Source organism: Myotis yumanensis, unplaced genomic scaffold, assembly GCF_028538775.1.
Source record: "Myotis yumanensis isolate MYYU_CA2020_CCGP unplaced genomic scaffold, mMyoYum1.0.hap1 SCAF_5, whole genome shotgun sequence".
Classification (NCBI taxonomy): Eukaryota; Metazoa; Chordata; class Mammalia; order Chiroptera; family Vespertilionidae; genus Myotis; species Myotis yumanensis.
Genome location: NW_027223756.1, coordinates 63,109,774 through 63,137,285, shown reverse-complemented (window position 1 = coordinate 63,137,285; position 27,512 = coordinate 63,109,774). Strand labels below are relative to the sequence as shown.

General features: G+C 38.8%; 1 protein-coding gene across 6 annotated transcripts in view; it reads left to right on the top strand.

Moving 5' to 3' along the window:
* RAPGEF2 (Rap guanine nucleotide exchange factor 2) overlaps positions 1 to 27,512 on the top strand; it is a 243,388-nt gene that overhangs the window by 86,501 nt on the left and 129,375 nt on the right. For all 6 annotated transcript variants that reach the window (XM_070415386.1, XM_070415385.1, XM_070415387.1 and 3 more), the window contains exon 4: positions 7,536 to 7,619. In XM_070415386.1, the coding sequence (XP_070271487.1) occupies positions 7,536 to 7,619 (84 nt within the window). The remainder of the gene's footprint in view (positions 1 to 7,535; positions 7,620 to 27,512) is intronic.

Sequence of the window (27,512 nt, the reverse complement as noted above, 5' to 3'; positions counted from 1 at the left end):
ATTATAATTCTTAGCTTGGTCTAAAAATTGTAGGTCTTTTCTAAGTGTCCATTTTTGCTGATCGGAGAGACTTGCAAAGTGCTGCTGTGCTATGTGTGCTTATTTAATCTTTAGGTTTCTCTTTTCTACCTATTACTGGTGGTATAAGACTCAGGCTATTTGGAAATGCTCAGTCAGGGCTATTCCAAGATTTAACTTTTGCCATTTCAACAACCAATGAAGGGACTCTGTAGCTCATCATTTTAAAACGTAAGGCAAGTATTTGAGAAAAATTGAAGTAACCTTAGTGAATTAAACACATGCAACTAATTGCATAGATAGTGATAGAATTGTAGTCTCTTTTTCGGCCATTTGCTCCTGTTTGAGGTTTGATATTGAGACAGTTTTTCTCAAGGTTTTCCAGACTTGATAAGCCCATACATAAATCACCTGAGATATTTGTTTAAGAGGTATTGTGATGGCTCTCCCACCTAGTGATCAGAAACTGGGGGGGAGCAGGGGGGCAGGCACGGGCATTGGATGGGATGGATAGATCCTAGGAACATGCATTTTTAAGCCTCATCCCAGGTAATTCATATGCACATTGAAGCTTGAGAACCACTGGACAGAATAAAATGTCAGTATTAGTCCTAGATAATGATGGTAATATTAACTAATTATTATTATTATTATTACAACCTTTTGTTAGCCAGATTCACTGCCAGTGTTTGCAAGCAAGATCTCATTCATTTTGCTTTTCCTTTGAGTGTAGAAAAGCTTGATGCTGGTGCTGCTGCCAAGTACTGTCCTTAGAACTTTTTTTCATCTTTTATTTTTTCCAAAAAAAACCCCAAAAAACCACCCTGAATAATCATCAGTTCACACATATAAAATTGCTCTAAAGCCTCTCAGGTGACAGCCGCACTGCGGGGAGGGAGTATTTGTGGACCTTGAAGGGAAGTAGGTTATACCCCATACTGAAGTGCTGCCTGCCTGAGGCATAATTGAAAGCGGAAAAAAGTGCGTGGGCTTAGTACAGTGATTGCTAATAAAGCCAAGATAATTTTCTGGACGGTTAAGACTAGTAAGTAAGACAGAGTTCGCGGTGGCATGTCACAGCAAGGACTTTTCGGGACAGAAACCAGGCGTGAGCTCGGTGGGGGCTGAGTAGGAGGAGAGGAGGACTTTTCTAGTTGACGGCTATTCCAGAACATCTTTAAAGTAAGAGTGTTTTTATAGTCTTACTTCTAATCCGGTTTTGTAAAACTTGAATCTTTCAAAGAGACAAGTCAGTAGTACAGGAATTACAATGATCTTGTCTGGCATGGGAAATGCTCACCAAATTCAATAAATGTTTGCTGACGGAGAGGTCATTCTCTGCAAATGCCTACTCAAGCAATTATCGCTCTGCCGAGTTAACGTTTGAATTTTTTTGGGAAAATGTAGAGAAACTGTCATCCATAAGTGGGAGATATTGAGAGGACCAGTTTCTTATCTTGACTTCCTTCAATCTTTCCCAAGATTTTCCTGATATTGTTGGGGGTGGTGGGAACAACACCACGTATCAGACCGGTAGGGTCAGACTGGACCTGTTGGCACTTGCGTTCTGACTGGGAAATAATTCAGATCTAAGACTCAAGCTATAAGAGAACATTTATTTAGAAAATCACGGAGGTAGAAGAAGTAATTCCTAGAAGAAACGGGCTTAGGAAACAAGTTACAGAGGCAAAGGAAGGCCCTTGGTGCTCAGAGTGAGGAAGGTGTAGGTGAGGGGGAGGAGGAAGGGAAGGCGTGGGTGTGCTCCGGCAGGGAGATCCTGCTGGATGCTCTGTCCTAAGGGTGAGATTTCAGGGGAGGGGAGGGGAATATGTAGAATATTCAGCAGTTTTCCAGGTATGGCCTTTTAGGGTCTAGGTCTCCACTGATGGATTGCTCACTGCCAGGGCAGGGGGTCATTGTTCATTGCAGCTAGTCCTGAGGTCAGCCCTGGCATTGCTTGTCTGGTTTTGCTGCTTTTCTGGGCCTAGTGCTGAAGTAATAACTAAATGAGGCCTAGATGTTATCCCTAGAAAGGAAAGGTCAGGGGGTCTAAACCCAATGATGAGTGATCTGTTAGGGGAGGAAAGGTCAGCCTGGGGACTAGAACCCACCCTACCATTGTCCTTTACTAGGCACTCAGGGCTTTCTGCCCTGGTGACCTTTTGTACCTGGCCCATTGTCCTTGCTCTGCTCATGTCTGTCTAACTGCCTACTACAATAAGAAGAGTCAACCCTAATTACAAGGTAATAAGTGAGTATTCAGGTACCATAATATTTGCTGTCACAGTGCTTTATCCACTTTAAACATTGGTTGCCTTTTACCTCATTGGTTTTTATTTTTAGAATATATTTTTATTGATTTCAGAGCAGAAGGGAGAGAGAGAGAGATAGAAATATCAATGTGAGAGAGAATCATTGACTGGCTTCACGCCCCACACTGGGGATCGAACCCGGGCATGTGTCCTGACTGTTAATCGAACCGTGACCTCCTGGTTCATAGGTCGACGATCTACCGCTGAGCCAGGCAGGACAGGTATTTTATGATCAGTGCCGGGAAAGTTGATTTATAAGGCTTTTTTTTATTTTATCCTTAGTAATTTTGCCTTCAAAATGGATAAATTATGTAATAACTCTAGTGAATGATTGTTATAGTCTCTTATGTCACATTTAATCTAGACCTTGGTGACATTTATTGTACTTTTTAAATGTGATTGAAATCTATAGAATAGTTGTTATTTGCATTTAATGAGCATTGCTCATTAAATCCTTACAGCTGCTCTTGTAACTTGCTCAGGCCCACAGAGTAAGGGTAATCTACCTTAACTTCCTTGTTTTCTAGATTTCATTTCTGTTGACCAACCTTTGGTGATAAGGTGACCATTGTAAGAGCAGATTAAAATAACTTTATAAAATAAATCCTTTTTTCTTTTTATTCCAATGTCATTACTTATTTGAAAAAATTTAAACTGTCCTTGCAACTGGCAAAACACATTTTTACTTGACATAAATCAGTATTAATAATAATGCTGTCATCTTATATTAAGAACGACAATTTTCCTCCACCCCTCAAACTAGGTAAATGATTGTTCATTATAAAAGCTAATGATTAAAAACTGAGGAGAAAGGGTATCAATAATGGTTTTGAAGTACTTTGCATTTTCATTTGAGAAAGCATTTTACTCTTATGGCTTCCTTGGAACAACACTCTATTTGACAATTTTTTAAAATATTTTCTTGAGGCCTTCAGTAGTTATGAAATTAAGAATTGGGAGAAACAGTGATCAACTGCCGATTTGCTTTGGAGGCAAATAGCAATATGAAAATGATTAGGTGATAGTGATTGGTGTTTTAATAACTTAGGTATTTAGAAGAGTGAATAGAATTGAATGTCCTTGGAGAACTTTTGAAATCTATTTACAAAGGAAAAAAAGGACTTGGCAGAGACTGCCCAAGACCCCTTTGCAATACTTCCACGTGATTCCCTGGGATCTGAGAGAAGTATATGTATGTAATTAAAAAAGAAAAAAAAAATTAATAAAGAAACGGGGTGTGCTTTGCCCTTCCTTTCCACCCCTTCCACCTGCTAGAATGTGGGTATGGTGGTGAGATTTGGAGCCGCCATCTTAGTATATGAGATAGATGGAAGCCATGGGTGGGGAATGAAGGAGCCACACAATGGAAAGGGCCTGGGTCTCTATACCAGGATGCCACCGTATCCCCCTTGGGCTGGCGATGCTCAGGCTGTTCTGTGTGAGAGAGAAATGAACTTCCTTCTTGGTTAAGCCATTGCTACGCTTAGCTTTTTGTTTTAATAGTAGCAGAGCCTGTTAATAAACTTGACTCTATAAAATAACTTAACACATGGCAAAAAGCACAGCAAACAAAGTCGAAGCATAAGCCACACACTGGGGGAAATGGCACTCATGTTTTCAAAAGGTTGATGTTACCAGGTATTAATAAATGTTTCCAGATAAGAAAAAATTACACACCTCAGTAGGAAATCGGCTAGAAGTTACAAACTGATTTCACAGGAAAATAAATAGATATGGCTCACAAAATAAGAAAAAAGGGTGCTCTAATAACAATAAGAAAAAGAAATGAAAAGTAAAATTACACTAAGATATTGTTATTGAACAAAAAGAGTTTGTCCACCCAGCACTAGCAGAGCCAAACACTGAATGCCGAGGATTGCAGTGGGGGAAATATTGGCTGTTTTATGATGAATGGCACCCCCCAGGAGAACGGGAAGCTAATACTCAAAAGCCCTAACGCCCCGATAGTGTGTAGGTTACAGATTATGAGGCCAAAATTACAAACCACTGTTGGTTTGGGGCTCAGGGGTCGGTATGGGAGCTGATTGGTTGGAGGTGAGGTGAGGATAACAAAGCATTTCTTCAGGTCTTGAGGACAGCTCTGAGGTCTTTCCAGTATCCCTCTGCCTCGTCTCATGGGGTTGTTCCACCTTAGGGCTCAGGAGCTGAAACATAACTTCGGGCAAGACGTTATCTTTAGCCCGCCAGAGGTCCAGGGTGCGTGGCCATTAGTCAGCTCCCAGACCAGATCATTAGTCAGGTCTGGCTACTGTCTCCTGCTGCCTCAGGGATTATCTGGGGGGAAGGGAGGCCAGGTCTCTGAGGGGTATATCCAGGGTGGGACAAAGGTAGGTTTACAGTAGTGAGTACTCGAAACAGAGCTGATTCTTGCATTATTATTATTTATGAATTATTGTATTACTTTCCATATGAACAACTGTAAACCTAGTTTACCCCACCCTGTATGTGTATGTAGTGAGAGATGATGTCCAGAGCTAGGATTTAAAGCTCAATCCAATCAAAGTTATAAGGACCCTTGGTTTCAATATCATTTTCATCAAGCAGATTGGCAGAACCCCAAAAGTTTAATTAAAAGCCTCTGTGGTAGGAAGCCCTGTGGCTTACCCCTCACCTGCTGTGCTTCACCCGCACCACACTGGCCTCCCTGCTGGGCAGTGTGAGCTGGTGGCCTCTCCCCTTCCACTTGAGATCCTCCTGCCCTGGGCCTGGAATGCTGGTTCCTTAGGGATCCATCCACTTGGCTAATGCATCTCCTTTGCTCAAATGCTCTTCTCAGAGAGATTGTTCTGACCACCCAGCTAAAACTATAATACTCCACCCCCCTTTTTCTTACCCTGTGCTATTTTTCCCTCTAGAGCACTGACTTATAATGTTTTCAGTTTATTATTTTTTATTATTAACTAGAGGCCTGATGCACGAAATGTGTGCAAGAGTAGGCCTTTCTTCCCCTGGCTGCCAGCACCAGCTTCCCTCTGGCACCCGGGACCTGGGCTTCCCTCCAGCCACTGGCAAGCACCCGGGACCTGGGCTTCCCTCGCAGCCTAGGCTTTGTCTGGAAGGGCATCCGGAAGGATGTCCGGTCTAATTAGCATATTACACTTTTATTATGATAGATTATCTGTATTGTCCCATCAGAATATAAGCTCCATGTGGACAGGGATCTTTTTTGTTGTTGTTCTCTGAAGTATTCTAAACAACTTGTATAGCCCTCATCATAAAATTGTTAAACATTTGTTAAATAAATGTAACATAGAATAGGAAAGATAGTCACTAACCTCTCTATATAAAAGGCTAATATGCAAATTGTCCCCACTGGAGTTTGGGAGACCGGGAGTCCTATCACTCGCTATGACGTACGCAGACCACCAGGGGGCAGCGCGGAATGAAAGAATGCCCTGGCCGGCAGCTGGAAGGCCCCAAGCCCTGATCACCATCCAGGCCTAGGGACCCTACCTGTGCACGAATTTCGTGCACTGGACCTCTAGTATTATAATAACTATGTATGGTGCCAGGTGGGTACTAGAAATATCAGGGGAAATACTTTGTAAAGTATATGATTATCTAACCACTATGCTGTGTACTTTAAACCCAAACAAAATAATATTGAAAAAATAATATTGAAAGGTAAAATTGAAAAAATAAAAAAAAGAAAGTCATCTGTTGTCAGCTATCCTCCAGAGATAATAAATGTATGTTGTTTTAAACTGCTGAAAAAATGTAACAAGCTGCCCCAGCAGGTTTGGCTCAGTGGATAGAGCACTGGCCTGCGGACTGAAGGGTCCCGGCTTTGATTTCTGTCAAAGGCACATGCCTGCGTTGTGGGCTCAATCCCCAGTAGGGGGTGTGCAGGAGGCAGCCGATCAATGATTCTCTTTCATCATTGATGTTTCTATCTCTCTCTCTCCCTCTCCCTTCCTCTCTGAAATCAATAAAAATGTATTTTACTTTATTAGTTTTTAAAATTAATTTATTTTTTTATTGATTAAGGTATTACATATATGTCCTTATCCCCCAACTGCCCTCATACCCACCTCATACCCTGGACCTCTAGTATTATAATAACTGTTTACGTCTTTATATTTTTTGTTTTATGAAGCAACGGAAAGCATTTTCAGTTTAAAAAATTAAACTAAAAAAATAAAACTGGTAATGGTGTCTATATCCATTGGTTAGGCTTATATGCATGCATACAAGTCCTTTGGTAGATCTGCCCCCCTTACCCTAACCCTCCCCTACCTTCCCTCTGAGGTTTGACGGTCTGATCGATGCTTCTCTGCTCTGGATCTGTTTTTGTTCATCAGTTTATGTTGTTCATTATATTCCACAAATGAGTGAGATCATGTGAAATGTAACAAGCTATAATAGTAAGGCTGTGGTGAAGCACGTAGGCAAATAAATTGTTAACCACCTATGGAGGACACTATAACAAGATTTATCAGAATGGCAGTGTATGTGTACCCTTTGGCCCAACAGTTGCACTTCTAGTTACTGGTTACAGTTACTACTATATGTACAAAATTACTCATTGTGGTTTTTATTTTTTGAAAACAATTGCATGCTGTTAAAAACAACGGAAAGGACTGAATAAGGGGTTGCTTATGTCAAGTATGGTGTGTTCACAAGACAGCGATCTGATGCAAAGATCCCTAAGGTTTAGCACAAAGGAAAGAACACTATACTATCTTTTCTGTAAAAAGGAAATAAAAGATGGTGGAGGGAATACGAATAGGTGTCCATTTTTATGTGCATATGCATAAAGAAGTTCTGAAAGATTATCCAAGAAGTGTGGTGGAGAAATGGGGGAGCTTGGTAGCCAGGGAAAGGGTTGGGAAGACCAAGTTTTACTGTTTACGTCTTTATATTTTTTGTTTTATGAAGCAACAGAAAGCATTTTCAGTTTAAAAAATTAAACTAAAAAAATAAAACTGGTAATGGTCAGTGCTATGCATCCAAGGAACATTTAAACTATTTAAATATACGGACAAATATCCTTAGCTTATTTGGGCAATAGAAAATAAATGATTCCTGTTTTTGAATAATGGTATTTTCATGGACATTTTTTATACTATTTCATTGTCCTTTATGATTCTGAAAGTAATATGGGTACTACACTTTGTGCTGTGTATGTTTTGATTTTGTTGTTGTTATGGATAATCATCTGATTCTATTCTCTTTTCTTTTCAGTCCTGATGATATTGGGACCTGCTGGTATATCCTTCTCTCTGGTTCCGTGTTCATTAAGGAATCCATGTTTCTTCCAAGAAGCAGGTATTGTATAGACAATCGCTAATAGGTTATCCATGGAGCGTGAAATCCTCTGGCAGGATTGAGTTCTTTTATAGAATTCTTTTCTCTTCCTATTTCCTCCAGAAACAAAGCAAGTCAGTGCCTTGGGGTGTTAAATGCATAAATCTTTAAGAAAGGACTGTTTCATGTTGTAAACACTGTTTCCAATCTCTTTAACAAAGGGCAGGAACAAAAGACACGCTGGTGACATGTCCATTTGTTACATGAACATGTCAGGCTAATTTAGGACATGTGTGTTCATAGAGAATAAAGTCTGCCTCTATAACAGGCAGTCTCATAAGCATCCAAAGAGAGGAAAAGAAAGTTCATTGAGACCACATGGGACTAGAAATGGAAAGCCAGGAACTGTGGCTGACTTTTCTGCCTCTCAGGACCATATGGTCTCTCAATTTTGCATCTGTCTGTGGACTAGCTTCCCGCTCTCTAAGGCTATTAATGTCTTTCTCCCTGTGACTTTGGCTTGTATGTGCCAACTGTTGATTTATGACCTTATGTCCCCACTGTTTACACCATTTGACTGTAGCGCCTGTGTCTTTTCTTTGGATTCTTCAGGTTACAGTCTGATTGGCTTGGCATGGGGCCGATATGTTCTAGTTCCAATCGGCTATGGCCAAAGAGAGTTGGGACTCATCTGTTATAAATATGGCAGTGTATTTCCAGCTTCCCTGAATGAGGGTATCCGCTAATAAGTTTCAGTAGTTGTGTTTTCCAATTGTGTATTTTTCAGAAATACACATTTCCATTTTGACTCAAGATTTTAAAAAAATTTTAACTGCTTAAATATCTTTCTTTCAAATTATTATTTTATTTAAATGACTAAATTTATTAAAGACTAGTGCTCTCCCTTCTTACCTTTTATCACCTAACCCAATATTAAAATATGTTCTCGACAAATGATTCTGAGTGGATCAAGGACATGTTAAGAATTTATTTTAAAAACGTAAACAGATTTTATAAAAGAGTTAGTGAGATGGGGAGAGGTAATGGTCCTGGATGTGGTAAGAGAAGGCACTGAGATGGGTGGTTGGCGGCCAGCATGGTCGTGAGAGAGTGCCAGAGACACACTGCGTCTCATGAAAAACAATCTCTGGTGCAGTCCCGATGCCTGTTCGCCCTCCCACTTCTCGGAGATCACACTGGCAGGCATTATTCCCTTTGGAGCATGGCCCTAGGAGAGAGGGAAGCTCAATCGGCTTGTTTGTTGTTTTTATAGTAGCAATAGTTATTGTAATAGTATTTGCATTGGTGGTGGCAAGAGTAGTAATAGAAGTAACGATAGTTGTAGTAATAAAATGATGAAAGAAAAATAGCTTAGTCTTTGGGAGTGCTTTCTATTTGCCAGGCACCATTTTAAATGTTTTATGTGTTTAATCGTTTAATTTCGCAACCATCCTTTGAGGTAAATACCATTTTTACCTGCATTTTATCACTGAAGAAACTCGGGCAGTGTAGAATTCCTAGAATTCTGCCTGGGAAGCTTGCAGTGACCGACTGAAACAGTTCCTGTAATTCTAGAATTCTCGTTCCCAGAGGAATGGAGAATTGAATAGCAATACTTTTCTACTCCTTCAAACACAGGACCTGCTGTTTGGTTCCTAACCTGGAGGAAGGTGTAGGAAAAGAATATTTAAGGATTGGCATATTTTAAAAATTAATGTAAAATGTAATAATAATTATGTAAATATAAATTATCACAGATAAAGAGAAGGAAAAGCGTCACTTCAAATCTCTCATCCAAGATAATCAGCCTTTAATATTTCAGTGTTTTTTCATCTTGTCTTGCACATACATGTTGCACATGCTAAGAACATACCTTATAAATAATTTAATGTCTTGTTTGTTTTAATTAATATGTATATGCATTGCCTCATAACATTAAAAACTCTTTGCAAAGACTTACTCTTTATGCATCTTAATATCTATTTAAGGTTCAGTTATTTGAACTTTGCACAAGTTAGTTAAGGGTAAATTATGCTCTACTGAATGTGATTTGAAATTGATGCATCTTAAAGAAAACAGAGCTTAGTGGCTCCTCATCATCTTGTTGCAAGGTCTGTTGTACAAACTCAGTCTGCAGCCACAGTGCTAGCACCCTGGAGGAGTCTGAGGTGGTCTTCCTGGACTACCAGCCATCCTCAGCTCGTCAAGCAACAGCTCGTTCTGTCTTGTGGAATGGGAACCTAATGTTCAGAAAGCTGTTGTTCTAGAGGAAAGAGGACTTGCAGTTCAGACCTATTTCATGAACACATGTTTTGGACTCTATGTCTAATTATTTTAAAAGATGACATAAGTTACTCTTTCCCTGGCTGCATGTCAAATGCTTGCAAGTCAGTACTTTAATGGGATGAGGGAAGGAATGGTGTTTCAGACTGAGTGACAAGCTAGGACTATATATAGGTTATTCCTTCATGTTGCACCTGGTGACATTTGCTCTTTCCAAGTTGTTTGTTTCCTTTGGAGATGTTGCCTTAGGAATAGTGTGGAGATTGTTTTAATGTGAAAGAGTCTCTACGTGGTACTTTGCTAAAAGTTGACATTAGTGAGTCCTATATATGTCTCTCTCCAGAAAATATTGAGGTTTGATTAAAGAATAATATGGCTTAGGTGTTAGTAATAGTCTGCTGGTTTTATAAAATGATGAATTCACAGATGATTCTCCACATTTACCATGATTTTATGTTAGCCTAGAAATTGGTTATCAGTATATATGATAAGTAATTTGATCATTCTCTTGAAAATTTTGACTCATTTTGACAGGTAACTTACGCTTACTAGTTAGTTATAAATCAAAGTACTTTGAAGTTTCATATTTTTTAACTAATTCTCATGAAATTGCTTTGAGACCGATATCATCACTTGAGAAGGGAGTTACACATGGCAGAAAATCTGTCATTTGGCTTCCAGATTTCATTAGCTGTATTGAATTCCTCAATTGCCATTTAAGTCAGCCTTTTATGTTTTTATTATTTAAAAATTTATTCATTTTCTTTTTAAACAGAGAAAAGTTGTTTTGGTTGATTATTTTTACTTTGGTTGTTTAAACATGAATATTATTCCTTGATGAGGTTTATAACATTTATGGAGCTTCTGACTTCCTGTGGGACTTCCATTGACAGCTTCCTCACTCCTCCTCACTCTAAGCCAGCGGTTCTCAACCTGTGGGTCGTGACCCCTTTGGCGGTCAAACAACCCTTTCACAGGGGTCGCCTAAGACCATCCTGCATATCAGATATTTACGTTATGATTCATAACAGTAGAACATTACAGTTATGAAGTAGCAACGAAAATAATTTTATGGTTGGGTCACAACATGAGGAACTGTATTTAAAGGGCCAGAAGGTTGAGAACCACTGCTCTAAGCAATTCCAGTGATACAAATGTTTTTGTGATTTTTTTTGTAAATCTGTTAGATTTATCAAGTTTTGAAACATTGGTATTTGTACATGTGGCTATAATATGGTGTTACATGTTATGTCGCCCTGAGATAGAGCTAAACTCTTTGTTTGGAATATAATTTTTATTCTTGCGGCAATTTACGATTTATAGTTCTATTTTCTTAAAGTCTTATTTAAAAGTAAACAGTTTCTTTGTATGATCACAAAGATAGTGGGCAAAGGTAATTTAGGAATGCAGCAAAGGTTCTGATTCTCATTTAGGAACATGCCAGAGGGGACATTGGCCAGAGATGAATTTCCAAATGGTGTGAACTCTGTGTTTTTCCTGTAGGCAAAGCAGTGTGGTCACTAAGTTGTGCAGGTTGTGTGCTGCACAATTCTACGACATGCTGTTGGTATCCAGAGTCGTAGTAGGTTGATATATAAACAGTGACAGGCAGAAAGTAGTGAAGTATCTGGAAAAGGTAGTTTTTTCAAAGGCATCATTTGCAATAGCAGTGGGGCTGGAAGGCAGTAGAATGCAAATAATCTTATATAAAGTTGCAGGTTTGGAAATGGTTTTCTTAATGTATTTTTGGTTTGTTCTGCATAAGGGCAGGAAAATATTAATAATGTTTATTGCCCTACTGCGGTCTAAATCAGTGTATTTAAGGCACTGCAATAAAAATGGTTATATACTTTAAAATGTCTCACTTCTAAAATTGCCTGACTCTTTAAATGTTGAAGCCTATTTTATAGTAAAGTCACAATATTAAATAACTTGGACTAATGTTACTTTTTGGCTGCTGTCTTCTTTGAAAGGTTGAGAATTCTAGTTTAGATATTCAAGATAGACTTTAGGCTTAGACTGTGTTTCTAAACTTTCAACTTGGTGTTTGGATTATTTGTTAGAGAAGGGAATAGTTTATCTTGGTTGTATATTAACTCATAGAGTTAGGATCTTTTTCTACTAATATAGAAATCATTTTTACATCTATTTGCAAAAACAAACAAAAAACAAAACACTAGCTATTAATGACAGGAAGTGCGTTGGCTGATTTGGCTCAGTGATTAGAGTGTCATCCCTCGGACCGAAGGGTCGCAGGTTCGATTCCTGGTCAAGGGCACGTAGGTGCAGGTTCCCTAGCCCTGGTAGGGGTGCATGTGGGAGGCAACCAATTGATGTGTCTCTCTCATGTGGATGTTTCTCTCTCTCTCTTCCCCTCCTCCCTCCCTTCCACTCTCTCTTTAGAAATCAATGGGAAAAAATATCCTTGGGTGAGGATTAAAATTAAAATAATAAAATACATAAAGACACGAGGCATTGTTATACAGACACTTCTTTGAATATATGTTGGTCACAATCCTGGAAAATAATCACTCATTAAAACGTGGAGCCTGGTTTTCTCAGTCGAATCAATTTCACCGTAGAGGCCGCCCAGAAGGGGCCTTTTAATAGAAATTGTCTTGCACAACATATTTAATCATAAACAATATTTTTATTGCTCTGACAGTAAAAAACTGTCAGAGCAATAAAAATAGAGCAATTGGTAAACAAGCTCTTCACTTCTTATCCATGTGGGGCCAGGATAGGGGCAGTAAGGTTTAAGGGAAAGAAATTGGAAGATACCAAGAGAAGGGTTGTAATTAAGCCTGGGAGCCAGAGGGATTAGGGACAAACACCTCTGGAGAGGGCTGGGGCCTCCAGTGCATGACGTGAGGGTCCAGCTGCCCGGTTATGTCAGGGGCAGACGGTACAAAAGTCGTGAGAAATGATGCCTCTATCTGGTCAGCACTGTCTGTTGAAACTGCTGAAATGCCACCAGAAGTTAGGATTGGTTCATGGGTCCCTTTAATGTTTATGGATTCTTCTGTCTCATTCTAAAATAGATTTGGTAGAGTTCAGATTTTGAGGCACATTTCCATGTTATTTGAAACATTGATTGAAACTTGTATTAAGTCCTCCTTACTGTTGGTATCTGCAGTACGTTTTAGAGTATACAAAGGAAGCAAGATGGTCTACTTTGTGCCGTCATGTAGCTTAATTTCTGGTTGCGGAGAGGAGGCAGTTTTATGTGAAACATGAAAAAATTGCCCAGGTTTCATTAAATAATACAGTATAAATTGATATAGTGAAGACTAAGGATGCAAAACCCCTTCAAAGATAGGGGTATTTTAATGTAAGTGGGTGGTAATTAAGGATGGCTTTAACTTAAGGAAGTGAATGTTGAGGGGGTTTTATGATTTAGATTGCTGGGCAGTGGTTGGAGGTGAAATCTGGGTATAGTCAAGAGCATGAGTAATGGCACAGAGATAGGGTTGAGAGTCGGAGAGAAGGCACAAGAATAGGATCGAGTTATCTAGAATAGAAATGCATTTTAGGGCATAAAATAGTTGGGAAGGCGTTGGTGACTTTGGCATTAATGAGAAGTCTAGTTTACAAAGCTGCATAACTTGGCCGACTGTTGGTGAATTAAGTGTCAGGTAACGTTGGCAGGAGGTTGAGAGAAATGCGCACATAATTTATTTGTACTATGTTGACAGCGTCCATTTGCAATTAGTGCTTCTCTTTCATTGAGACCAAATATATCCACAATTTAAAAATTAAAATTTTGCTATGGTCCTCTCCAAGACCACATTTTAAATTAGAGCTGGCAGCTTTCATGAAGATAAGTGGGAAAACAAGACATTTAACTAATCAGTTCTGAGAGGCTGAAATACTATTCTCATTATGATTCACATGACAAACAATGAGCTACTTGAGTTTAAAAAGCACAGGCCTACTTTATGCTTGCCAGTGCTACATGGTAAGTTAATTGATTGCGCTGAGAACTTGGTGTTTTTTATAGTAATGAAAAAGGGAGAAACAATGGGCCAATAATTCTGTATGCCGTACAGACTGAAGACACATTACCTAGTATTTCTTATTTTATGTGAAGAGCTATATAGGATTAGAAAATTCATACTCTTTAAAGAGTATAAATTTGTTATGTCATGTGACACCTTTTTTGGAGAAGGGAGTGTGGCATTTTAAAAATAACTCACTAGTGAATTAAGTGATGGAAAGGCGGGTAACTTTACTGGACCTTAAATTTATCCAAAAGGTATGAAGAAAAATAAGATCAGAGTTCTGAAAATGGTATATTAGAGGTAAGATTGACCTTCAGGTGTTGGCAAAATCACAGCAATGGGAGCACAGATTAGGCATGGAAGGGAAAGAGTGGTTATTAAAGAAGGAATGGGAAAAATAATAAAACAAAAACACACAAAAGAAAAAGGATAAATCACCTTAAACTGTCCACATTGAGTTTTACAAATGAAGTATTTGTTTTACATACCTTCTCTCCTGCCATGGGAAGAAACAGGATTAAATGAGATGATGCATAAGTTAAGAAGTTTTCTTTATAGCCAGCATTATTAAAAGCTGTTTATTTCTTTAAATGAAAAAATGTGTCCCTTCCCTTCCAAGAGAAAACATAAGACCTTGTTAAATTTGTATTTGGAATGACCTAAAGTTAGTGGATGATGGCAGAATTAGTAAGCACTGACAAGTTGTATAAGAACTCATTACCTCAGGCATTGTCTTATACTACCTATTACCACATTATTTTGTAGAAACAGTTGTTTGGGGGCCTATATATAGTTGGCCAGCTAATGGTAATAGTCAGTAAATAGAAATGTTACTTCTATTTTAACTTAAAAATATTCAACTTGATTTATACATATGAACATATATAAATAACAATATATAGTTGAATTGAAATATATACACACACACACACACACATATAAATAAATATGTATGTGTGTGTTGTGTGTGTCTTCTACAGTTATTTCCCCCCACACCTACTCCAGCAGCAGTTTTAAAAAAACCTGACATATCAGTATCAAGAGTGCCAAAGTATTCTACTTCATAGGTTAAGTAATTACTAAGAGATAGTTATCAAGAATGAATGGTAATTGTATTGTCCTTTTAAAATATTAATGTGTAAAACCTAATCACCACAAGAAATAGTATCCTAAAAAACTTCATGTCTTAAGAGAATTGTTTACCAAAAGGATTATCAAAAGTGACGAGTAAAATGACTAGAGTTAATTTCTAGAATTAAACATTACTTTAGGCTATTAGTTATGTCTTTTCAAGAGAGTCATCAACTTGATGCCTAATTAATATTAATGGGCCCTTCTATCCCGACCTGTCTTCTAAATTGCTCACCTGCAATTCTTTATATGCGTGTCCTTGTCTCATTCATCCTACAAATATTATTAAGTGCCTTCTATGTGCTTGCCTAGAATATGATGCTGCTTGTGTGTCATCAGAGCCAAGAGATAAAAGTGCAGCTTTGAGGAGGAAGAGGGGTCATTTGTCTGGTGCTGCAGGGATATGCAATAAGGTGAAAATAGAGACATCACTTTGGTTGAGGAGACAGTGGGAAGATAAGGAACTGGCCAAAGAGAAATTTCATCAAAATGAGGAATTTTATTGTGAAGAGAAGCAGGGAAACAGGGGTGGTGGCTGGGAGCTGTGAAGTCAAGAGGGATTTGTTTCTTTTCAATGAGAAGATGCTAGCGCGCATTTGTATGTTGACGGAGAGAAGATTTAAGAAGAGTAAGTAGATATGATAGGAAAGAGCGGAGGTCATTGCAGGTGTGGATGAAACCCACAAGGTGGAGAGCTGTTAGCTTTGGAAAGAGTGAAAGAGCATCACCCTTTTCACACAGGTTTAGGATAAAAGGCGTAGGTCCATATATTTGGGAGTTCAGTGGTGGGTATTGAGTTTGAAAGAGAGAGAGAAGTTGTGAAACAAAGGTAATGCTGAGTGCCCACTTGATATTTGTGGGCATAGATTTATTTATTTTTTCTTCTTTTTTCCTATCAGATTTCAGCTGTTAGGGGCAGGCATTGAGAAGATGGGTGGTTGGGTGTTGCTGGAGTTTGTACTTTGCCTGTTGCATACACTAAAGGGAGAGAAGGGTGTAGGAGTTACGGGTGTATGTGGAACACCTGTGTCTCTATGTGAATTTGCTCCAGGTCCCTTGCGCTCTAGATACCATATCTGGGATGCAACAAATGCCTGCAATTCTGCGTGACCACCTGCTGTTCCTATCTCTAATGACTTAAATAACCTGCTTGTCACTTACTGTAGAAATGTCTGTGAGTCTCAGTTCTGACCTCACTTTTATCCCCTGACATTTTTTTTTTTTTAAGTAAATAACATTTCAGAGTTAGACATGGCAGTATGGATTAGATCAACTGCCTGAATCCACACTCCGCTGCCTTTGTTCATGTGTCACCTGCTTTATTTAAGTAGCTCCTCATATGCCTTCAATCCTCCATAGTGTCACCATGTGATTGTTAAAAAGCACAGACATTTTCTTGTTGATCCCTTGTATAATGAGTTCAGATGACTTATGCTAACACATTCCCTTTTAGAAATAATTACATGGTAGTCCATGATTTATTGGATGTCAGGTTAATGGAGAGAAGAAGAATCAGGGAAGAGAATGAGGCTGCAGCATAATGGAAGAAGGAGTCTGAGGACAGTTCATGAGAAGCTGGGACCAGTCCATCTGTGCAGGAGTGCAGAGAGGGGGGAAGGGCAATTGGCGTATTGTTGGATATCATTTTGCTTACTGTATCAATTACAGCTAGTTTTGGTTGCATAGACACAGCAGGAGTTAATTGTTCTCTCATGTAAAAGAACCCTGAAGGTAGTTGGTCCAGGATGGTCTGGTGGCTCCACAGTATGAAATGTTTACAGGCTTCCTTCCATATTTCTGCCAGCTCATAGCTTCCGTCTTCAGGTTGTGGGTTCATAGCACAGGATGGCTACCCACCTCCAGTTAGGTTGTCTGCGGTGGAAGCCAGAAACAGGAGGAAAGGCGGAAGAGAAAAAAAGTTAACTTCCACCCAAATCGCATTTTTTGAAACATCCTTTTTTATAGCTCATTGTCCAGAATGTAGTGTACAAATTCAGGCCACCCAGGAGCCTGAGACATGTAACATGTGTTTTATTCCGAGATGCAATGTGCTCCACTAAAAATAGTAATATAAAAATACCCTTCTAAGGAGAAAGAGGAGCATGGGTGTTGGAATAGGCAACCAGTAGCCTCTGTTACACTTGCTCTTTAGTTTTCCCTCACATTCTCTTAGTTTAATTGCCTTTTTTTAAAATCTCCAGATCATTCTTCTCCTTAGTCCTAGGCTCACACTTTCTGAGCTTAGCCACACTCCTTCAGGTCTTGCATCATCCATAATTCCTACTTGTCCTACCTAAAGTTGACTCAAGTCCAGGTATTCCCATGACACATGAGGTAAAGATATATATGAAAGATTTTTAAGGACATGCTGGGAAAGAGTTCCAAGTAAGGCAAGTAAGATTATGAAACCTGTGAACTTGGTTTGACTAGAGTTGATGTATTAAAGGGAGAGTTTAGTTGCACTTGACATAAATATAGTCTGTGTTAAATTTTAGATAAGATAGATCTCTAGTAAATTAAAGGAGTAGAGTTAAATATGTAAATGATAAAATGAAGTATACTAAAATGTTCCTCCTTTGGGGATTAGTTGTACTTTCTGCTCCAGTTTGAAACGTCTTCATCCTGGAAAGCTAACGTGATTTTTAAGCATTTTTTAAAGACCACCCCTGCCCTTTTAAATCATATTCTGATGTGATACCTGATGCACAGAGCAAAACTGTTCTCTGGAGAGGGAGTTCAATTGCTGGATCAAGTTGGGAATTTGGTTGCTATAACTACAACTTCACAGATGTGCTGTACGTATAGATGCAAGCTTTCGTAGTCCTTGGAATACTGGCTTTGGTAGTGTCTCAACAAAGTAAGTACATAGCCTTACAGAGAGGGACTCTGCTGTTTTTGTGTGTGTAGTTGATGTGGTATCTCAGGTCATCTTCTGTTTGAGGTCTCCAGTAAGGGAACCTGTCATTGATGATCCTTGGTGTAAATGAGTATGTGAGTTCACCCTAGAAATCCTTATTTGCAGTGATGTTTGGATTTCTCTTGCAGAAGTAAATTTTATATTTCATAAAGGTTTTAAAGTCTGATGTGTGTGTCAGTGAAATACAGTATGTCTCAGTAAAATGTTGGAATTGCTTATCTGCTGTTAGGTGTAAAGGAATTCACAACCCTTGCTTGCGCCAGTTATTTTGGGGGTCAGGGTGGGTTGGAGGGATGTGTGAATTACTGTCTAACCCTATGAATTCAAAGTCTCTTACACATATAGCAACTAAATTTGTTTTTGTTTAAAGAAGCACACTTTCAGTACTGAGAACACTAACAAAATAACTGGAGGAAAGATTGTTAAGAGAAAGATGGATATGTGAAGGAAATTATATGTGGTGAAATTAGAATGTCTTTAGAAAACTAAAATTTCCAATTAGTCATAGTTCAGGGATCCTCTTTTTTATTTGTATCATGAATTAAATTATATATACACATATAGAAATTATGTAAATATACTTATATATAATTAAATATATGTTAAAGCCAACAAAATTATATATTTGAATGTTAAGGAAAATAAATTTATTCTATATTATCTGACTATTTTTTGGATGTACTAAAAAATGTTTAATAGTACTTGAAGAGTAAAAATAGTTGAAATAAATATTGTAAAATAATAGCTTAGACATGCATATAATTTCTTTCTTGTGTTAAAATTTAAATATAATGTGGGTTTTAAAACTATCTGCTTAATATTTATTACTGATTAGAATATGAACTATAAGTCTAACATATTAAAAGTTATGGGTTTCCTTAGATATTTCTGACTTTGGCCGCACATTTATGGTTTCATAGGGGTTAGGTGTTTTTGCAATTACATTTATTTTTTTATCTATGACTTACTTTATATTTAATAACTATAAACTTCCTAGTGTGTTAGTTTCATTAAGATAACTTTGTCATAGCTTGGCCTGCGTGGCTCGGTGGTTGAGTGTTGACCTATGAACCAGGAGTTCATGGTTAAATTCCTGGTCAGGGCACATGCCTGGGTTTCGGGCTCGGTCCCCAGTAAGGGGCGTGCAGGACTGGGTGAAAAAGGTGAAGAGATTGAGCAGTACAGATTGATAGTTACAGAATAATCATGCATGGTGATATAAAGTACAGCATAGGAAATATAGTCAATATTATTGTAATAACTATGAATGGTGCCAGGTGGCTACTGGAAATATCAAGGGGATCACTTTGTAAAGTATATGACAATTGTCTAACCACTATGCTGTACATCTGAAAATAACTCAAAATAATATTGAATGTAAAGTATAAAATATTTTAAAAATTGAATTTATAAAAAGATAACTTTGTTACTTAATTGAATATTGTTATATAAATAAAATATTAGGGCACTGGTCAAAATCTTTCAAATACTTTTTTTATTTTTTTAAAATTGTTCTTTGGGTGAAACACAATATAATATACACATGATGTATTGTAGAATTGTATACCTGAAACCTATATAATTTTATTAACCAATTTTACCCAATAAATTTAATAAAAAGTAAAAAATAAAATTATGTTTTAGTTTATTAAGGTGAATTTAGAAAACCATTAAGTATTTATACTTAATTCAGTTTTACAAATAGGAAATATTTAAGTTGAAAGTATTTCATTTCATCAGTGTAAATCATATGTATTCCAGGATTCGTATAGGTGTATATATATATGTATATCTCAGAGGTCTTCTGCCATGATGGATGTATGGTATGAAATAATAAATTGTTATTAGGAATCTTGAGGCCATTTCAGTTTACCATTCTGTCAACTGATCTTAAATTTTAACTTATTATATAATTTAGGAACTACAGAAATAAGAGTTTTTGTGAATAGGACCTTTAGGTTTTTATAATCATTATCCCATTTAAGTGAATTTTAAAAAATCTTTACATGTAATGAATTTTGTGTATGGAATCATCATTGGGGTTAAAGATATTGGTGATTTGGTTTGCTAATATTTTGTTGAGGATTTTTGCATCTGTTCATCAGGGATATTGACCTATAATTTTCATTCTTTTTAGTGTCTTGATCTGGTTTCATAATCAAGATAATGCTGGTCTCTTAAAATGATCTTAGGAGCCCAGCTCGTGTCGCTCAGTGGTTGAGCATTGACCAATGAACCAGGAGGTCACGGTTCAATTCCTGGTCAGGGCATATGCCCAGGTTGCGGGCTCGATCCCCAGTGTGGGATGTGCAGGAGGCAGCCAAGCAATTATTCTCTCTCATCATTAATGTTTCTCTCTCTCCTCTCTCTTCCTCTCTGAAATCAATAAAAATATATATTTAACGAAAAAGCTTGGGAGTGTTCTTTCCTCTTGAATTTTTTGGAGTAGTTTGAGAAGGATAGATGCTAATTCTTTTGAGTGTTTGCTAAATTTACCCATGGAGCCACCTGGCCCAGGACTATTTCTAAGAATTAATCCATTTCTTCGAGATTTTCCAATATGTTGGCATATAGTTGTTCATATTTTCTTATAATCCTTTGTATTTCTGTGGTGTCAGTTGTTACTTTTATTTCTGATTTTATTTATTTGGGATCTCTCTTTGTTTTTTGGTGAATCTGGTTAAAGGTTTATCAATCTTGTTGATCTTTGCAAAGAACTAGTTCTTGGTTTCAGTGATCTTTTGTATTGTCTTTTTAGACTATCTCATTTATCTCCTCTCTGATCTTTATTATTTCCTTCCTTCTACTCACTTGGGCTTTGTTCTTTTTCTAGTTCGTTTAGGTGAAAAGTGAGATTGTTTATTTGAGATTTTTGTTTGTTTCTTTCTTGAGGTAGGCCTGAGTGCTATGCATTTTCCTCTCAGGAGTGCTTTCACTATGTCCCATAGATTTTGTGTTTTGTGTTTTCATTTTCATTTGTCTCAAGGTATCTTTTGATTTTTCCCTTGATCTCATTGCTAACCCATTAATTGTTTAGTAACATGTTATTTATCCACCATGTGTCTCTGTGTTTTTCAGTTTGCTTTTTTTCTTATAATTGATTTCTAGTTTCGTAACACTGTGGTTGGAGACGATGCCTGATATGATTTCAGTGTTTTTCAATTTATTGAGATTTATCTTATGTCTTAACATGTGGTCTAGTATCCTAGAAAATGTTCTATATGCTCTTGAAAAGAATTTATATTCTGGTGCTTTGGGATGAAATGCTCTGAAAATATCAATTAAATCTATCTTGTCTAGTGTGTTAAGACTGCTGTTTCCTTGTTGCTTTTCTGTCTAGATCTATCCATTAACATCTATGGAGTATTAAAATCTCTCATTTATGTCCATCAAGATTTGCTTTATACATTTTGGTGCCTCCTAGTTTAGATTCATAATTGTTTATAAGGGTTATATACTCTTGTTTGATTGTCATTATATAATGTCCCTTGTCTCTTACCAAAGTCTGCTTTAAAGTCTATTTTGTCTAATACACATTTTGCTACCCCAGCTTTTTCTTTTTTTCCCTCCCAGTACATTTTTATTGATTCAGGGAGGAAGAGAGAGAAGAGAAAGAAGAGAAGAGGAGGGGAAGGTAGGGAAGGGGAGGAGAGGGAAACTTCAGTGATGAGAATAATTGATCGGCTGCCTCCTGAACGATTGGGGGATCAAGCCTGCAACCCAGGCATGTGCCCTGACTGGGGGTCGAACCGTGACCTCCTGGTTCACAGGTTGACACTCAACCACTGAGTCACTGCGGCTGTTCTTTTTTCTTTTTTAAATTACATGAAATATCTGTTTCCATCTTCTTACTTTTAGTCTTTTGTTCTGAGATGGGTCTATTGTAGAAAGTATACATATAGGCCTTGTATTCTTTTTTCTTTTTTTTAAAATATATTTTATTGATTTTTTACAGAGAGGAAGGGAGAGAGATAGAGAGTTAGAAACATCGATGTGAGAGAAACATCGATCTGCTGCCTCCTGCAGACCCCCTACTGGGGATGTGCCTGCAACCCAGGTACATGCCCTTGACCGGAATCGAACCTGGGACCTTTCAGTCCGCAGGCCTACGCTCTATCCACCGAGCCAAACCGGTTTCGGCAGGCCTTGTATTCTTATCCATTCAGCTACCCTATGTCTTTTGATTGGAACACTTAATCTGTTTACACTGAAAGTAATTATTGATAAGTATGTATTTTTTTTTTTAATCTTTATTGTACAGATTATTACATTTGTTCCTCTTTTTTCCCCCCATAACTCCCCTCCTTCCAGCTCCCACCCCACCCTCCACCCTCACTCCCCACCCACTGTGTTCATCCATAGGTGCATGATTTTTGTCCAGTCACTTCCCGCATCTCCCACACCCCTTTTCCCCTAAGAATAGTCAGTCCATTCCCTTTCTATGTCCCTGATTCATTATAATCACCAGTTCATTCTGTACATCAGGTTATTTATTCACTTGATTCTTAGATTCATTTGTTGATAGATGCATATTTGTTGTTCATAATTTGTATCTTTACCTTTTTCTTCTTCTTCCTCTTCTTAAAGGATACCTTTCAGCATTTCATATAATACTGGTTTGGTGGTGGTGAACTCCTTTAGCTTTTCCTTATCTGTGAAGCTCTTTATCTGACCTTCAATTCTGAATGATAGCTTTGCTGGATAAAGTAATCTTGGTTGTAGGTTCTTGGTATTCAGCACTTTGAATATTTCTTGCCATTCCCTTCTGGCCTGCAAAGTTTCTGTTGAGAAATCAGCTGACAGTCGTATGGGTACTCCCTTGTAGGTAATTGAGCCTCTTTCTCTTGCTGCTTTTAAGATTTTCTCTTTGTCTTTTGCTCTTGGCATTTTAATGATGATGTGTCTTGGTGTGGTCCTCTTTGGATTCCTTTTGTTTGGGGTTCTCTGCGCTTCTTGAACCTGTAAGTCCATTTCTTTCTCCAGGTGGGGGAAGTTTTCTGCCATTATTTCTTGAAATAGGTTTTCAATATCTTGCTGTCTCTCATCTTCTGGCACTCCAATAATTCTGATATTAGACCGCTTAAAGCTGTCCCAGAGGCTCCTTACACTATCTTCACACTTTCGGATTCTTTCTTCATTTTGCTTTTCCAATTGGGTGTTTTTTGTCGAATCTTTGGTTTGATTCTTGAGCTCCTCTGGTCTGCTATTGGGTATAATATTCTTTATTTCAGTCCGTGTATGCTTACTTTCTAATTTCTTTATCGTAGCATCGAGGGTCTCATTAGTTTTCGTGAGGCTCTGCACAAATTTATGGCAAGCCCTCAAAATTGCGATTCTTAGCTCCATATCCTCCATTTCTGTCATGTTTTTTTGTCTCTGCATCTTTTATGCTTTCTTGGTGCACCCCCTTGTGGTCTCTGTGCGCAGTCTTGTTCTAGCCAAGCCTTAATTGTTGTAGTTAACACTAGAGGGATTTGACCACCAGGCCGACTGGCTGTAGGAATCAGCTGTGCGGAAAACGTCTGTCTTCTGGGGAGGCGCTAATCCAGCCCTTGCCTGAGGCGGTCGGCAAATGGCTGTGCGCAGGGCTTGGGCGGGGCGGGCTCAACAGGGCGGGGGGAGGGAGCCGCTATGGCCGCTCTCAGTCCGTCCCCAGGGGTTCTGCCTCTCTGTCCCAGCAGCCGCTGCAAACCTCGGAGGGGCCGTAGCCAGACAGTCCCGCTTCTCCCGTTTGAGTCTGGGTCCCTAGAGACTCGCCTGGATCTGTAGCCCAGAGTCTGAGACTCACTCCTGATTGAAAACGACAATCGCGCCCTCAGCCGCCAGCCCGCTTTGCGCGCGCACCCTCACCACCGCACCGCCGTACCTTTAAATTTTCCACACTGCGCCTCCTCTGAGCGTCGGAATGCTGTTGTTTTTGCTTCTAGTTGAAGAGTCTCTCCTCAGCCAGCCTTCCCGTGGTTCTGGTTGATGTCCGCTCCGACTTTTAGTTGTATTTTTGAAGTGGTTGTTTACGGCGGCAATCTCCGGTGTTTACCTATGCCGCCATCTTCGATCTCCTCCGATGTTTCTGATAAGTATGTATTTATTGCCATATTATTCTTTATAACTATGTTCCTCTATTTTTTCTTTCATTTTTTAAAAAAATATAGTTTTATTGATTTTGGCTAGGAAGGGAGAGGGGGAGAGTGAGAGAAACATCAATAATGAGAAAGAATCATTGATCATCTGCCTCCTGCACACCCCACATTGGGGATCGAGCCCACAACCTGGCCACATGTCCTGACCGGGAATCGAACTGTGACCTCCTGGTTCATAGGTTGACATTCAACCACTGAGCCACACCAGCCGGGTTGCTACCTAGTCTTCTACATCACTAATGCGATGGATACACCACTTCCAGCCACCACCCACTTAGTGACTGCAAACCTTTGGATGGGACAGGGTTTCAGGGTGCAGTTCGGGTGTGTGAGGGAAAAATGGCACCTTCCCTAGAGATAAACAGTTCATTTTCTCCCCAATTCTGTCCAGACCTCCTCAGTAGCCTTCCTAGAAAGTTTGTACCATAGGCCCAAGCTGGCCACAGCTGCTGACGATTCTGTAGGGTGCAATCTTGGCAGGGTGGGGCATTGGGAGGGTGGGGCTAGTGGATCTTCCCTTCAGGAGGCACTGGTCAGGCACTAGGCTGGGAGGGCTAGCCCTCACCCCAGAGCAATACCACTCAGTTACTGACACCCCCTGAGTCACTTGGACCTCTACTCCATGGGCCAGGCGGCTGACTCTTCCGCAGGGCATGAGCTCAGCAGGGTGAGGCAACAGGGAGGGGGAGTTGGGCTATTGCATTTCCCCAGGCTGATGCCACAGGGAGGGGAGTGCTTGTCCCAGGAAACGTGGCTTCTGTGTGCAGTATGGGAGACTCAGCGCAGGAACTCTGGGGGCTGTCCCTTTAGTTCTCTCTCCAAGCCACACACTCCACTATCTCGCCTCACATGACTTCAGTTTGCTCTGAGTGGCCCTTCCGCTGCTGGAGTCCTCTAAGAGGGCACCTGGGTTTCTAGCTGACTCCCATCTTTCCCTAATAGACAGAATACTCGCTGATTCTCATGGCCAGATGTAATGTGGACACCTCTTTCCAGCTCTGGTGCTTTGGGCTTGAAAGCCCAGCAGGTGGGTGCAGGACCTTTTCATCTTTGCCCTGCTTACCAATCTTGATGTGGCTTCTTCTCTAAATTCTTGGTTATAAGATTTCTGTCCACCTAGTCTCCAGTTGGTTATTCAGGTTGATTGCACTATATTTTAGTTGTAATTACCGTTTGGTTCTGGGAGGAGGTGAGTGTAACTTCCACCTACTTCTCCATCATGGATCCCTCTCTGCCTTTTTCTTAATTATGCCTTTTAAAAGTAAAAACTTTGCATCTTAATGAAGGTCCATTTTGTTAATGTTTTCTTTTATAGTTTATACTTTTGGTGTCCTGTTTAAGAAATTTTTTCATAACCTTATGTCAAAGGCTTTCTCATGTTTTTCTAGAAAATTAATAGTTTTAACTTTTCCATTCAGGTATGAGATTCATTTTGATTTAATTTCATGTATAATATAAGTTAAGGGTTAAGGTTTATGTTTTTACATACAGATATTTAGTTGTTTCAGGACCATTTATTGAAAATAATATTTATTCATTAATGTGCCTGGGTACATTTGTTAAAAATCAATTGACCATAGTTGTTTAGGTCTATTTCTGGAATCTTTCTTCTGTTCTACATTGCTCCACATGTCATACCTATACCACATTGTCTTCATTTGTGTTACTTTATAGTAACTTTTGAAATTATGTAGTTACATCCCCATCTTTGTTCTTTATAAAAATTGTTTTAACTTTTCTATATCTTAGCCTTTAATTTTAAAATCAGCCCGTCTTTGCCAAATGTTGTTAGGATTTGATTGGAATTGCACTGGATTTATAGATCAATTTGGGAAGGTTTACTATTTTAACAATATTGAGCCCTCCAAACCATGAACCTGGTATATCTCATAATTTATTAGTCTTATATAATTTCCTTTTGCAAGATTAGCATTGCTTTGTAATTGTTAGTGTACAAGTCATGCACACCCTTTATCAAATTTATTCCTAAGTATTTTATTTTTTATGATAAGTAGTAGGTTTTTATTACCTCAGCTTATAAGGTAAGATCTGAAGCAGAGGTTAAACAATATGCCAGTGTTACGTTTGGTAGAATTAGAAGGAAAAATGATCTACAACACAATTACCTACAAAACAAAATGAAACAAGATAAGCATGGCTTGTGAGTAATGTCCATGTTTCATTTAGATGCTTTAAATAAATTGACATTTGTTATTTGATATCTTTATAAGAAATTATATATGTGTGTGAGTTTATACTTTTCCTTTCTTGGAAATGTGGTGTGTTTTTTTAACTTTTAAATTTTATTAATGCAGTATTATTCAAGTAGACTGAATTATTTAGGTTCACCCTTAGAAATATATGCCTATTATTTCAACTTCTCCTATGGTCTATGCCAAGGTTTTGAGAGGTTGGTGGCTGGGTTTTGGTGCCATTCATATGACTTTAAAGAATATCAGACATGGTTGGCATTCTTGAGATCTTGTTTGATTCTTGAGATCAGTTCAGATTCTTTCTGATTTAGGGCTGACCTCAACAATTCATTTGAATTCATCTACCATTTTTTCTCATTGACAAGTTACATAGATCTTTTTGGTCATTTTTAGATAATATTTTAGAGCTAAGCTTCTTTGTCTCTTCCACACATACGCGATGAGCTGTGCACAATGCAAAGTGAACATTTAACAAAGGCATTTTTGGAAAAGGCGTGTGTCTACATGCTGAAGGGGAAAGCTGTTATGGACCATAACTTTTATACAAACTGATCGGCTGCCATCTGCGTACAAAGCACTGTGATCAGCAGAGACCTGTTTGTGCCACTGTGTAGACTGATAGCAGCAGATCAATTTAGCTGAGCTGTTCTCTTGCAGTGTGGTCACGAGGACATAGACACCACCAAAGTGTAGTCCTCATCACACCACTGTCCTTTGCTGGTTATATTGTGGCAAGAGAGAAAAACTGCTTGCTCTCTGCACCCCAGCACAGCTGTGAGGTAAGATCCACCTTTTTACTCTTGAATGGAAGGACGAGAGGCAAAGCAGCTTCTTGCAACTTTTCCCATGTTGTTTTGATATAAATTTATGCTGGTCTTTTCCATGATAATACCTCAAGCCAGGTATACAATTCAGCATTCCTTTGGTGGAGAGCAATGTGTGTAGCACAGCTTGAGTAAATTTTAATAACAAAATTGCACTGCAGAGCACATCTAAGGGTTTGACCTTGAAGACTCATAGGAGAGCAGACATTGCAGATTTTCCTACTTGCCCTTGACTTACAAGAGAGTAGATAATGAATTAATAGAAATTGATAAAGAGCGTCTGTCAGGCAGCCGCTGAGGTCATGAGGCTGGTATGCGGAAACAGTGCCCATACAACATGCGTGACACATAACGGCAGCCAGGAGGGGTGGGTGGGTCATCGAAGCAGGAAATTAGCCGTCAGAA